A 12,878-nucleotide genomic window follows, 5' to 3' on the forward strand; every position below is an offset into this window, starting at 1 on the left:
CGTTCCGCGGGAAAATGTCGACGGATGTCAGAGGAAATTATCCGAATTCTGACTTGCGAGTTGCAGGGAATAAATTAAATTAAACATGGAAGAGGAACAGGGGACTAGCTTATGGAGGAAAAAGCATCATGCCATATTCTAGATTGGGTGTCCGCAAATGTTTTAAAGAGGGGGCCGATTCACGGTCCCTCAGACGGTTGGGGGGGGGCGTGGCTAGGTGGTCATGTGACTGGGTGGGCGTGGCCAATTTTAGCAGCGCGTTCCGCCTTTGTCCTTGCTGTACTTGCCCCTCCCCTATTACCTGCTGGCCCTGGATCATATGGCCGTGAAAAAGTCTGTTTTTAAAGTGTTTTTAAAGCGTTTTTAAAGACTTTTAAAGCACTACTTTTCAAGCTGGCAGCAGAGCTGGTACGCGCGGGTCATAGGAAGAGGGCGTATGAGCCTGGCTCAAGGCATCTGTTTTCCTCCTAGATTCAGACGATTTTGATCCTGCTTCTACTAAGAGCAAGTACGACTCCATGGATTTTGATAGTTTACTCAAAGAGGCGCAACGGAGCTTCCGAAGGTAACGCTCAGCGGGGCGTAGAAGAGCGGAAAGCTGCGGGATGCCTCGCCAAGAATCGTGCCGTACCGTCGTAGCCCGCAACGAAGTCGCCCTGCGTCTCCTCCTCCTCTGCGTTTCTCCCTTACACAAAAACCAACGACGTCGTTTTACGTGGACACAAGTTAGAGGCAGACGAAGAGAGGGAGCCGGGAGTTTTCACGCCACGAGTGAAACCTCTTTTTAAGTTTCGGTGCTGCTTTTCCCAGGCGGAAGGAGGTGGTTGTGTTTTGATAAGGGGCAAGCAGTTCCAGAGAGATCAAAACTTAGAAAATATGTACATAACGGCGCGTTTTTGGTTTTTTTTTCTTTCCCGAACGGAGCAAATCGAACCGTTAGCTGCTGGCATCTAAGATAACACAACTGTGTGTTGGGTGCTTCATTCTGTTTTATTTAAATTCCCTTAAAGCAAGTTTTCCCACACTGGGTTGTTTTGATAGGATGACCATCTCAAAAGAGAACTGCGGATACTGCAAAACCCACCGTCGGTTCTTGTGTTGTTGTCAGGGGAGAAAAGCAAAGAAACAGTGGAAGGTTGAAGAAACATCGAGGGGATTTTAAATGTGTGCTGTTTTAATTGTGACTTCCATTTTGTGTGTGTGTGCGTGTGTGTCCAAAACAGAGTGATCTAACAGGGAAACGTCAAGACCCTCTTTATTAGCCATCAGCCTGTGGGATAGTTTTTCTTTCTTCCTTCCTTCCTTCTTTCTTTCTTCCTTTCTTTCTCTCTCTCTTTCTTCTTTCTTCCTTCCTTTCCTTCCTTCTTTCTTTCTTCTTTCTTGCTTTCCTTCCTTCCTTCTTCCTTCCTTGCTTCCCTCCCTCTCCTTCTTCCTTCCTTGTTTCTTTCTTTCCTTCCCTCACTCTCCTTATTTCTTCCTTCCCTCCTCCCTCCCTTATTTCATACCCTTCCTTTCCTTCTTTCTTTTTTCTTTCTCTCTTTTTTCTTTCTTTCTTCCTTCCTTCCTTCCTTCCTTGATGAACCCACATGGTGTTACTCTACAAAACGGTTGTGGGTAACCTTCACGGAGAAAAGGAGAAAAGAATGTAACCGTCGACATTTGAGAATGCAGTCAAGTATTTACACTTGTTAAACGGAGTATTTTTATTTTGTGTACATAGGGTACGAGAAAACGACCCTCCCTCCCTCTCTCTCTCTCTCTCTCTCGCTCTCTCTCTCTCTTTCTCTCTCTCTCTCTCTTTTTGTTAGAGCTATGCACTGTAAATGCCGCGTTCTTTTAAAGAAGAAACTAAACTGCTGATTTTTTTCTTAATCGAGACTATTCAAATGTAATTATTATACAAGGCGAAACAATATTGTACACTAACGTATTTAGGAAGCTGAACTTAACGCTTATCTATATTTGATTGTTAAAAGAAGAAGAAAAAGTAAAGTGTGCAAGTGAATGTATGAATGTGTGCACTGGATGGGGAAAACGTGGATGTTTCACCATCTTCCTTTCTTTAATGGTCAGAATTCAGCCAAAGTTAAGAATATTCAAAAGTCCCTCTTGCACAATTATCACTTTCATCTCAGCCAGTGGTAGCTCCCAATATGATTGTTATTTGCGCTGGTAATATTAAGGCAGGTTGAACAGAGATGTACCAGGTCAAAGATACAGATTAGAGATTCACAAAGCCTCTGCTTCTCCTCCTCCTTCTTCCTTCCTCCTTTCTTCTCCTCCTCCTCCTTCTCCTCCTCCCTTCTTCTCTCTTCCCCTCCTCTTCCTCACCTCCTCCTTCCTCTCCTTCTCCTCCTCCCTTCTTCTCTCTTCTTTTCTTCTTCTTTTCCTTCTTCCTTCTTCTTCTCCTCCTCCTCCTCCTTTCTTCTCCTCCTCCTCCTCGCCTCCTCCTTCCTCTCCTTCTCCTCCTCCCTTCTTCTCTCTTCTCCTCCTCCTCCTCGCCTCCTCCTTCCTCTCCTTCTCCTCCTCCCTTCTTCTCTCTTCTTTTCTTCTTCTTCTCCTCCTCCCTTCTTCTCTTCTCTCTTCTTCTTCTTTCCTCCCTTTTTCTCCTCCTCCTTCTCCTCCCTCCTTCTCTCTCCTCCTCTTCCTCTCCTCCTCCTTCCTCTCCTCCTCCTCCCTTCTTCTCTCTTCTTTTCTTCTCCTCCTTCTCCATCTTCTTCCTTCCTCCCTTCTTCTCCCCCCCCCTCCTCCTCTTCTTCTGCGTGCAGTTTAGCTCTTGCAGGTGGTAGAAGCCGTCTTCCCAACTAGAATGGACTGGATTTGAGGATTAACCTCTGGAAACTTCCATGATCCTAAATGTCAAATCGGGGCAGAGCAGGAAAGAAGTGGGGTTATTCTGAAGGAAAAGAAGTTTTCTAGCACTTCTGTGTCAGGAAGTCACCTGTACTTGCTATGCACACGTGTTTTATTCATTCTCCAAATATTCATATTGCACGTGAAATTGGAGGCTTGCAACCTCTTAACGGATGTTCTCAATTGAATATGCAGAACTCCAATCAAACATTTCTGGTCTTGCTTGCTGAAAACACATAGGATGCCTTTGTCTGGATTAGAATTGGAAATTGGGTGTGTCTAGTTTAATGGGGGGGAAAGGACTAGGTGAGACATGATAGCCGTGTTCCAATATTTGAGGGGTTGCCACAAAGAAGAGGGGGTCAGCTTATTCTCCAAAGCACTTGAAGGCAGGACAAGACTCAATGGGTGGAAACTAATCAAGGAGAGAAGCAACTTAGAATCGAGGAGAAATTTCCTGACAGTGAGAACAATTAATCAGTGGAACAGAAGTTGCCTCCAGAAGTTGTGAATGCTCCAACACTGGAGGTTTTTAAAGAAGTGATTGGATAACCACTTGTTTGAAATGGTCTAGGATTTCCTACTTGAGGAAAGGGTTGGACTAGAAGACCTCCAAGGTCCCTTCCAACTTGGATATTCTGTTATTCAGAATAAAAATGTGCTTTAAATCAGAAACATGCTCTGCTAAGAGAAAGAGAGGGAGGGAGGGAGGGGGAGAGAGAGAGAGAACATTCTACAGCTTCCAGGATTATTAATGTCCTGACTTGAATTAGTGAAATTGCTGGATGAGGAATCTGAAAGTGTTTCCAGAAGAAATACTTCTTGCTATTTACAAGGGTCACTATGGTTACCAGGAAAGTGACTGGAGGATTTTCTAGAGATGGCATCTTATGCATTCAGAGACAGATGGCCCATCAATCTTGATAACATTATCCAGGAGCCTAACTCGATATACAACAGAAACCCCAAGTTAGTAGCTCTGTTAACTACCGTTAGCAAGAGGCTCTTGAGAACTGGGATAAGATCTAACACGCAAGAGAACAACTAACAGAATAGTCAGAACAACTAACAAGGAAGGACAAGAAACAATGGATGGAGACTTAACGAAGGAGAGAGGCAACCTAGAATTAAGGAGAAACTTCCTGACAGTGAGGACAATTAACCAATGGAACAGAAGTTCCCACCAGAAGTCGTGGGTGCTTCATCACTGGAGGTTTTGAAGAAGAGACTGCCCCTTGTCTCAAATTGTACACAGTTTCCTGCTTGAGCAGGAGGTTGGACTAGAAGACCTCCAAGGCCCCTTCCAACTCGATTGAGAACCTTTGTTGTGGTTGGTTTAACTTCTAGTACTATTTGGCCCCATAGATATCAGTGAGATAGTTCATCACAAAGCTTGCAATGCAACTTGTCTGAACTTAACACTGCTCTCCTCTTTACACTCTCATTTAATGTGATTTTTGGTGCAAATCTGCCTGGGACTTGGATTTATCTTAACTTTGCCTGGATCCTGACTTTTTTTCAAATCTCAACCACCTAGGTACAACTAATATCTCTATTTTTCCTCCCTCCCTCCCCTTTTTTTGCATAACTTTAGTGCTTTTATATACATAACATTTATTAAAGTGTGTGGGGTGGGGGTGGTGGCAGATATTTCTCATTATTTTTTTCTAGAAGATATCATTATTTTATTGACTGCTTCTTAAAGTGTAATCAAGATCAGTTTTTATTTTATGTATTGATAGTTTCAAAACTAGCTTTCTTTTCACTGCTGTGACTTTAATTTGATAAAACAAATTGTGGTGGGACAGAGCACAGTTCTGCTTTTTTAAATTATGCTGTGTTTCTGAACCCTCTTCTCTTGAAGCCAGTAATCATTTCATTGGCAGCGTTCGATGATCTTAAATGTCTACATCTGCAATTCATTCCTTGGTTTACTGAAAGAGGCATATTTATCAGTTGTGATTAACTATTTATTATAAATTATGAGGTGACTAAAATAATAAAAAAAGGCCAGTGGAAATTTTATACCTAAGATGCACACCCTATTGTAAGGTTGTTAAATGTATATTAAGTTTTTTTTTTTTAATGTCTCTTTTTTTCCCCTTACGAAACTGTTGCTCTTCCCTTCCCTTTTATTATGATTTAGCTATGCACTATTATGGCCTTAGGAGCCCCCATAAATCTGTGGGAGCTTTTCAGAATCATAATCATCATATCCATTCGTAGGTTTTGGGGCTGACATAGTAAAAAGCTGCTAAAAAGAACGCATTTGTGCGGCCCGCCATCTCATTCACATCTATGTCTGTCCGAGTCATTATCGTCCATTGCTTCACTGGATTTCAACTACACACACACAAACACACCCACACACCATTGCAAGATGAGTCTTCCTGTTACATCTTCCCGTTCATGGGGTTGAGAGAGGTGTCCGAGGACAGGTGGAGGCAGTGGTGAAATTCATTTTTTTTACTACCGGTTGGGTGGGTGTGGCAGGGGAAGGATACTGCAAAATCCCCATTCCCTCCCCACTCCAGGGAAAGGATACTGCAAAATCTCCAATCCCACCCCATGTGGGGCCAGCAAGAGGTGGCATTTGCCGGTTCTCCGAACTACTCAAAATTTCCGTTGCCGGTTCTCCAGAACCGGTCAGAACTTGCTGAATCCCATCTCTGCTTTAGACTACGATCCCCCATAGTTTTTTTGCTACTCGTCATGTTGATAGGGCCTGGTGTTGATCCTTGAAGGAGACCATCAGGATTTGGAGATCATGGAATGGCCCTCACTCTCTATACATCATCCAAGAAGCTTCCTTCAGCGGATTCCCCAAAAAGAAGCCACCAATTCCCTTACAGAGAGGACAGAAAAAGGATCCGGAAATCTTTCAGGATGAGAAAAATGGAGTCCCTGTCTCATCTTGATTTGATTTAGTTGATTTAATAAATTTATAGGCCGCCCGATCCCAAAGGACTTCGGGCGGCTTACAGAAAATAAATTTTAAAAAAGTGAAGAGTTAAAAAAAAAATCTTCTTGGGTGAGAAGTGAAAGGCCTTCAGAGAAAAACGAGAAGAGTCCAGTGACCTATTGGGGGGGAAAAAACCACCCTTGGGCCTTTTCTTTCTTGCTCGTTCCCAGGGTTAGAGATGGGTGGGATTCAGCCTGTTTGGACTGGCTCGGGAAAACCGAATGTTAATTTTACATCTGGTTCTCCAAACCGGGTAGTTCCAAGGAATGACTGGCCAGGCCCATCCTGCTCCACCCCTCCAAGGAGTCTCCACTCAGCCTGTTTTGGATGCCAGGTAAGTGCAGAGGCTCTGGGAGGGTGAAAAACGGCCTTCCTGGAAGTTCCAGAAGTCCGGAAAAGGGCCCGTTTCAGGTCTCCGGAGCTCAGGGTGGCTATTTTCACCCTCCTAAGGCTGGAGGAAAGGCACCAGAGCTTAGGGAGGGCAAAAACATGCCCCCCCCCCAAACACCGAGGTGCAGGAGGCTGAGTAGACCACACCCACCCAGCAACCGGGCAGAGAACTCCTTGCTAAAAGTTTTCAATCCCACCGCTGGTTAGAGAGAAGGGCAAGCGTTTTTAAGGAAAGATACATTCACACATGACCTGTCCTGCTTAGTCTTTTTACTGGAGCAAGCGCCAGGCTCCAGAAGAATCGAAATAAGTCCACCTCCCATCGCTTTCGTGCCTGAGCCGGTACGAGAAAGGAAGAGGAGGAAAAATTGCTTTGCTTTGGCAAAGCGATATAATAATGTGGTCTCCTTTTTTTCCCCAAAGCGATCAAACCTCTGATTTTTGGAGCAAAAGAAAAAAAGCCAGGACGACTGTTTCCTCCAGATGCATCAGGGCATTTGGCTCCCAGGGGTGGGTGGGCTGAGATCACAGCAAATCCTGTTTCATTTGGGGAGGCTAGGACAAGCCTGGTCCCTCGGCGTTTCTTCCTTCTGCCTTCCATTCAAAACTCTCTCCGATCATCCAAGCCACAGCAATAGCAGTTAGACTTATATACCGCTTCATAGGGCTTTCAGCCCTCTCTAAGCGGTTTACAGAGTCAGCAAATTGCCCCCAACAACAATCCGGATCCTCATTTCACCCACCTCGGAAGGATGGAAGGCTGAGTCAACCTTGAGCCGGTGAGATTAGAACCGCCGAACTGCAGATAACAGTCAGCTGAAGTGGCCTGCAGTGCTGCACCCTAACCAGTGCGCCACCTCGGCTCTTATAGCAGATTTGGAAGGGTGGAAGTTGAGTAGCAAAAAGTTTTACGAGTCTGCATGTAAAGCACCAGCGGCTCTTACAATTACAGGTAGCCCGTCCTTGTAACTTAAAATGGTCTGTTTAGTGGCCATCCAAAGTTGCAACGGCATTGAGAAAAATGTTGACTTATTACGACCATTGTGGCATCCCCCGTGGTCCAAATTCAGACACCTGTCAGCCGACTTGTCGTTAGGACGGTCCGGGGTCACGTGATCCCTCCTTTTGCGACCTTCTGACCAGCAAGGGTGGGGGGAAGCCCGGTTCACTTAACAATCCCCCCAAGTGGCTAGCTTATCCACGGTACCGTGGCAAGGGAGGTCGTAAAACAGGACAAAAACTGGCTGAACCAAATCTCTCCCTTGACAAGGGAGCTCTGTCATAGTCGTAAGTCAAGGACCACCTATGAAAGGATGCTGGAACTCAGAATTCAGAAGGAGTTTGCTGGCAGTCATTAAAAGACGCAGGTGTTGGGAGCTGAGCTCACGCCATCCGACGCGTGGGCTGATGGACGCTTGTGCCTTTTAATAAAATTAAACCCCGGTTATTAGTCTCCTTTTGACTTTTCATTCACCCTTCTTCTCCTGCCAAAGAGACCCGAGTAATTCATTTCAAGCAGGACTGATATTAACTCGAGTTCACTTAATTCCTGGTCGGTTGGCGCTTATCACTTTGTCGAAACTCCCGGCATCCTCACCAGTGGTGGGTTTCAAAAAAGTTTGGAAGCTCTTCTGTAGGTGTGGCCTGCTTTCCGGGTCCACTGGTGGAACCTCTTCTAACCGGTTCGGTAGATTTGACGAACCGGTTCTACCAAACCGGTACTACCGAACCGGTGCGAACCGGTAGGAACCCACCTCTGATCCTCACCTGTCTCAATTCGCCAAGCCGAATAGCTACTCCTCATTCCATCACCCGCATTTTCTGTTCTTGAAGATCCCACTCTGTCTTGTTCTGTGTGCTTGTTCTCTCTCTGCCTCATTTTGTCTTTGTATTTCGAAGTAGGTAGATAGCAATAATAATAATAATAATATGAATAATAATAATATGAATAATAATAACAATAACAATAAAAAAGAACTTTTTCACGAGTTCTGTTTGCATACTGTAGCACCCACTCAATCTCTCTGCAGCTCTTGCCGTCAATTGCTTTGTAGGATGAAGATACAGGTATTTTAACTTTTGATTGTGTGAATGCCAAACTAAACGTTTACAGCTTTTTTTCTTTCTTTCTTTCCCTTTCTTTTTTTCTTTTTCTTTCTTTCTTTCTGGATTTTGAGTGTCTTCTATTGTAATGGGGAGGAGAAGAAGAAAAAAAAAGCAATAAATTATTTTTTAAGAAACAAAGGCTTCGTGTAACATGTGTTCAAGAACCAGTCTGCTATCAAAATGTATAGATCAGTGTTTCTCAACCTTGGCAACTTGAAGATGTCTGGACTTCAACTCCTAGAATTCCCCAGCCAGTGAATGCTGGCTGGGGAATTCTGGGAGTTGAAGTCCGGACATCTTCAAGTTGCCAAGGTTGAGAAACACTGGTATAGATCATGATTTCTTTAAACCCAACAAAAGCTTAGATTTTTCAGTAAAACAGGAATTGGGTTTACATGTAGCACTAATCTTATGATATATATGCCACACATGTAGGATATGGCTCGTTTGCCATGTTGGATAAATTCTACCACCATTATGATAATTTATTCAACTAATATATATATATATATATATATATATATATATATATATATATATATATATATATATATATATATATATATATATATATATATATATATATTATATTAGAGTTGTGTCTGTTTGTGTGTGTGTTCCAGCATAACTCTGAAACGCATCGAGCAATTTCAACCAAACTTGGTACACAGATGACGTACTCTCTGGAAACAAATACTGTGGGGGGTAAGACACCCCTAAAATCCCTCTGGATGTGTGTTCTGTTAAGATACAGCCTGTTGTGCCTTAAAATGGCTTCTACTGTACTGCCGTAAAATGGCTTCTGTGCAGTGCAGTGGAGTTGCCATGATAACAGCGTCACAGTACTCCACAAGGAGACTCCTTCTGGGAAGGGGGAAAATCCAACATTAGAAATTACGTTTGGTCCGGACATTTCCTCCCTATCAATAGATACTGGGGCAATGCCAGGTTATCGGCTAGCCATGATGGAAAAAAACAGTTCAATTCTAGCCATTTTTCTATCGTTTCTGGTTCCTTAGAGAAGTGTTTCCATCTGAAATCCCTGGAAATGCTTCTCGGTTAGAAATAGTGTCGTTTTAATTCTGAACATCAAACATCTACATTTTCTCACGAAATCAAATAACTGATTTTTAAAGACCTCTCTGCTCGTAAAACCAAGCAAAAGAAGTTTCAAGCAGTCTCTTAAGTCTTGATTGGTTTTTAATTATTGTTTGGTCCTAAAAAGTGATTTTAAAAATGGTTGCTAAAAAAGAAAGAAAAAAAATGAACCTGATACGGTGCTGTTGTTTGCCTTTCAACCCCCCCAAAAAATCCCCCCAAGGGATTTTCCCCCCCCCCCACCTGTCTAGAATTGGAGGCATGCAAACACGAGTATATTTACTATGCTTTTCCCACGTCCCTGGGTCAAAAACCTTCCTTCTTCCCAAACCTCCTTCAAGTTATCACACATTGCATTTCACATTCCCAAATTGCAGCATGGTTCTCTATGACTTTTAGCTAACAGCCTTAGAACTTTGGCGACACAATGGGGGTAAGTATGGCATCTGCCAGGAGAAAGAATAGAGTAATGCCAGAGTTTGTTGCAGAAAAATCGAATCCAGAAAGCACACACAGATAACTGATTCAGCAGGATTCATTAACTTCTTTATATCCATAATAACAACATGAATAAATGTACAATACCCACAGCAGATTCTTCCAATGTGGTAGAGAGGTTGGTTTTCAGTTTCAATTCAGAAAGCAGACAAGTCCAGAGTAGTTTCGTTTCAGAGCTCAGTGCGTAATACAGCTAAGCCACGCCCAGACTTCTTACTTAAGTTTCGGTTTCCAAATAAGCCTCATTGTCTGACCTTGTTACCATGCCTCTGCCAGTTCATGAATATTCTGACAGAATAGAATGGAATAGAATAGAATATGGAAAGAGTAGAATAGAATAGAATATGGAAAGAATAGAGTAGAATAGAACAGAATAAAATAGATAAGAAATAGTAATAGAATGGAATAAGAAATTAGAATAGAATGGAATGGAATAGAATAGAATATGGAAAGAGTAGAATAGAATAGAATATGGAAAGCAATAGCAATAGCAGTTAGACTTATATACCGCTTCATAGGGCTTTCAGCCCTCTCTAAGCGGTTTACAGAGTCAGCATATTGCCCCCAACAACAATCTGGGTTCTCATTTCACCCACCTCGGAAGGATGGAAGGCTGAGTCAACCTTGAGCCTGGTGGGATTTGAACAGCCGAACTGCAGTCAGCTGAAGTAGCCTGCAGTGCTGCATTTAACCACTGCGCCACCTCGGCTCTTTTTAAAGAATAGAGTAGAGTAGAATAGAACAGAACAGAATAAAATAGATAAGAAATTGTAATGGAATGGAATGGAATAAGAAATTAGAATAGAATGGAATAGAATAGAATATGGAAAGAGTAGAATAGAATAGAATATGGAAAGAATAGAGTAGAATGGAACAGAACAGAATAAAATAGATAAGAAATAGTAATAGAATAGAATGGAATGGAATAAGAAATTGGAATGGAATAGAATAGAATATGGAAAGAGTAGAGTAGAATAGAACAGAACAGAATAAAATAGATAAGAAATAGTAATAGAATGGAATGGAATAAGAAATTAGAATAGAATAGAATAGAATATGGAAAGAATAGAGTAGAATAGAACAGAACAGAATAAAATAGATAAAAATAGGAATAGAATAGAATGGAATGGAATAAGAAATTAGAATAGAATGGAATAGAATAGAATAGAAATCTTTATTGGCCACGTTTGATTGGACACACAAGGAATTTGTCTTCGGTGCATAGGCTCTCAGGGTACATAAAAATAAATTCATCAAGAATCATAAAATACAGCACTTGGTGATAGTCCTAGGATATTAAATAAACAATTAAAATCATATTAGGAAACTAAATAAAACAATATAAATCATAAAGATACAAGCAACAAGGTTACATTCATACGTGCCAGGAGATAGGTAATAGGAGGGATGAGAAGAAGAATAGTCTTAGTGAATAGTTTGACCGTGGTGAGGGAATTATTTGTTTATGGCGTTCAGGAAAAAAACTGTCCTTGTGTCTAATTGTCTTGGTGTGCAGTGCTCCATAGCGTCGTTTTGAGGGTAGGAGTTGAAACGATGTCCAGGATGTGCAGGATTATCAAACCATCGCCACTACAACCAAACCATTCTTTCCTAATGCACAAATGACTAGTAAGTAAGCGAAGGGCCACACAAAATTGAGGATAAAAAAAATATCAATTGGTCCCAAATATCTACTGCATAAGCCATTCAAACCCCTTCTGAGTAGAGGTTGCAAGGCAGGAAAGAGTCATTTCTGCAATTCTAGCAATGCAGCAATTTGGGACGGTTTGGAGGAAGGGGAGCAAATATAAAATGAAACCATAATATCCCTTTAGAGATGAGCTCCAATAGGCAGTGATTATCTCCCTCCTTTTGGGGATAGCCGTAATGAGTTACTGTAGTAGAAGCCGAATCTATAAATGACCTAGAATAACTGTGTAATATGATGACTCTAAATTTGTCTCTATGTGACCGGCATTTTCAATAATGTGAAACCACTGATTTCCTGCAACTCCTAGGAAATCTAGTACAGGGCGAAAGAAATGGCTGCAGCAGGAAGGATAAGCTCTCCGGGTGCAGAGATTGGGTGTCCCTGCCATCTTCGAACTCTACACTGTTATGAGGTTTTCTTCAAGACTCCATCGGAGGACAATTACCTGTGATTTTCTCACTTTTTTAAAAAGTGCAAAGTTCATCGGGCTTGCAGTACAAAATAAAGGGATCAAATCGTTCTGACCGAGGCTTCCAAAGAGCCTGAAGCAAACTCTTTGTCCTAACAAAAAACCCTTCTATTAATTTGCTGTGAATTCTGCTCCTTCACATTCAGCAAAGTCTTTCAAGGGAGGAGTTACTGTCACAGACTTTATCTGGCTTGGAGAACTGCCAGGCCGATCTCTGCAGAACTTGGCAAGGAGTCTCAGAGAGTCACAAACCAATGAAGCGAACTAATGGTCTCCTGTAAACTCCACTCCCCTTTCGCTCCTCTTTTATTTCCTCTGGGAGGGGCCATTCACCGTCCACCTGTGGCCTGACTCCCAAGTCGACCCCTGTTCTTTAGCTGTTCCCTTCGTCTGGCCACTCTGCGCATGTGCACACTGGGAACAGGCTCCAATTGTTCTTCTGCCCCACTGATGTCTGACTCTGAAGGCAGCTGATAACTATCAGATGGCCCTGGTCTCCTTTCTGCATCTGTCACAGAGCCCTCACCAGAGCCTTCCCCAGACTCCGGGACTGGCCCATGTTCCTCCCCAACCTCCTCACTTCCGACTCTGCTGCCAGCTCCCCTGGCCATTGGTGGGCCACAACACAAATGTTTCAATCTACCTTCTTCAACCTTGAACTAAGGAGAAATTTCCTGACAGTGAGAACAATGAACCAGAGGAAGAACTTGCCTCCAGAAGTTGTGAATATTCCAACACTGGAAGTTTTTAAGAAGATGCTGGATAACCATTTGCCTGAAGTGGCGTAAGGT

At 42.7% G+C, this 12,878-nt stretch overlaps 1 protein-coding gene across 1 annotated transcript in view; it reads left to right on the forward strand.

The window, feature by feature from the left end:
• PPARGC1A (PPARG coactivator 1 alpha) overlaps nt 1-1,337 on the forward strand; it is a 47,602-nt gene extending 46,265 nt beyond the window's left edge. The window contains exon 12 of the mRNA XM_032223683.1: nt 472-1,337. Within this exon, the coding sequence (XP_032079574.1) occupies nt 472-569 (98 nt within the window). The 3' untranslated portion in view covers nt 570-1,337. The remainder of the gene's footprint in view (nt 1-471) is intronic.
• The last annotated feature ends 11,541 nt before the right edge of the window (nt 1,338-12,878 follow it).

This window comes from Thamnophis elegans, chromosome 9 (genome assembly GCF_009769535.1).
Source record: "Thamnophis elegans isolate rThaEle1 chromosome 9, rThaEle1.pri, whole genome shotgun sequence".
Lineage (NCBI taxonomy): Eukaryota > Metazoa > Chordata > Lepidosauria > Squamata > Colubridae > Thamnophis > Thamnophis elegans.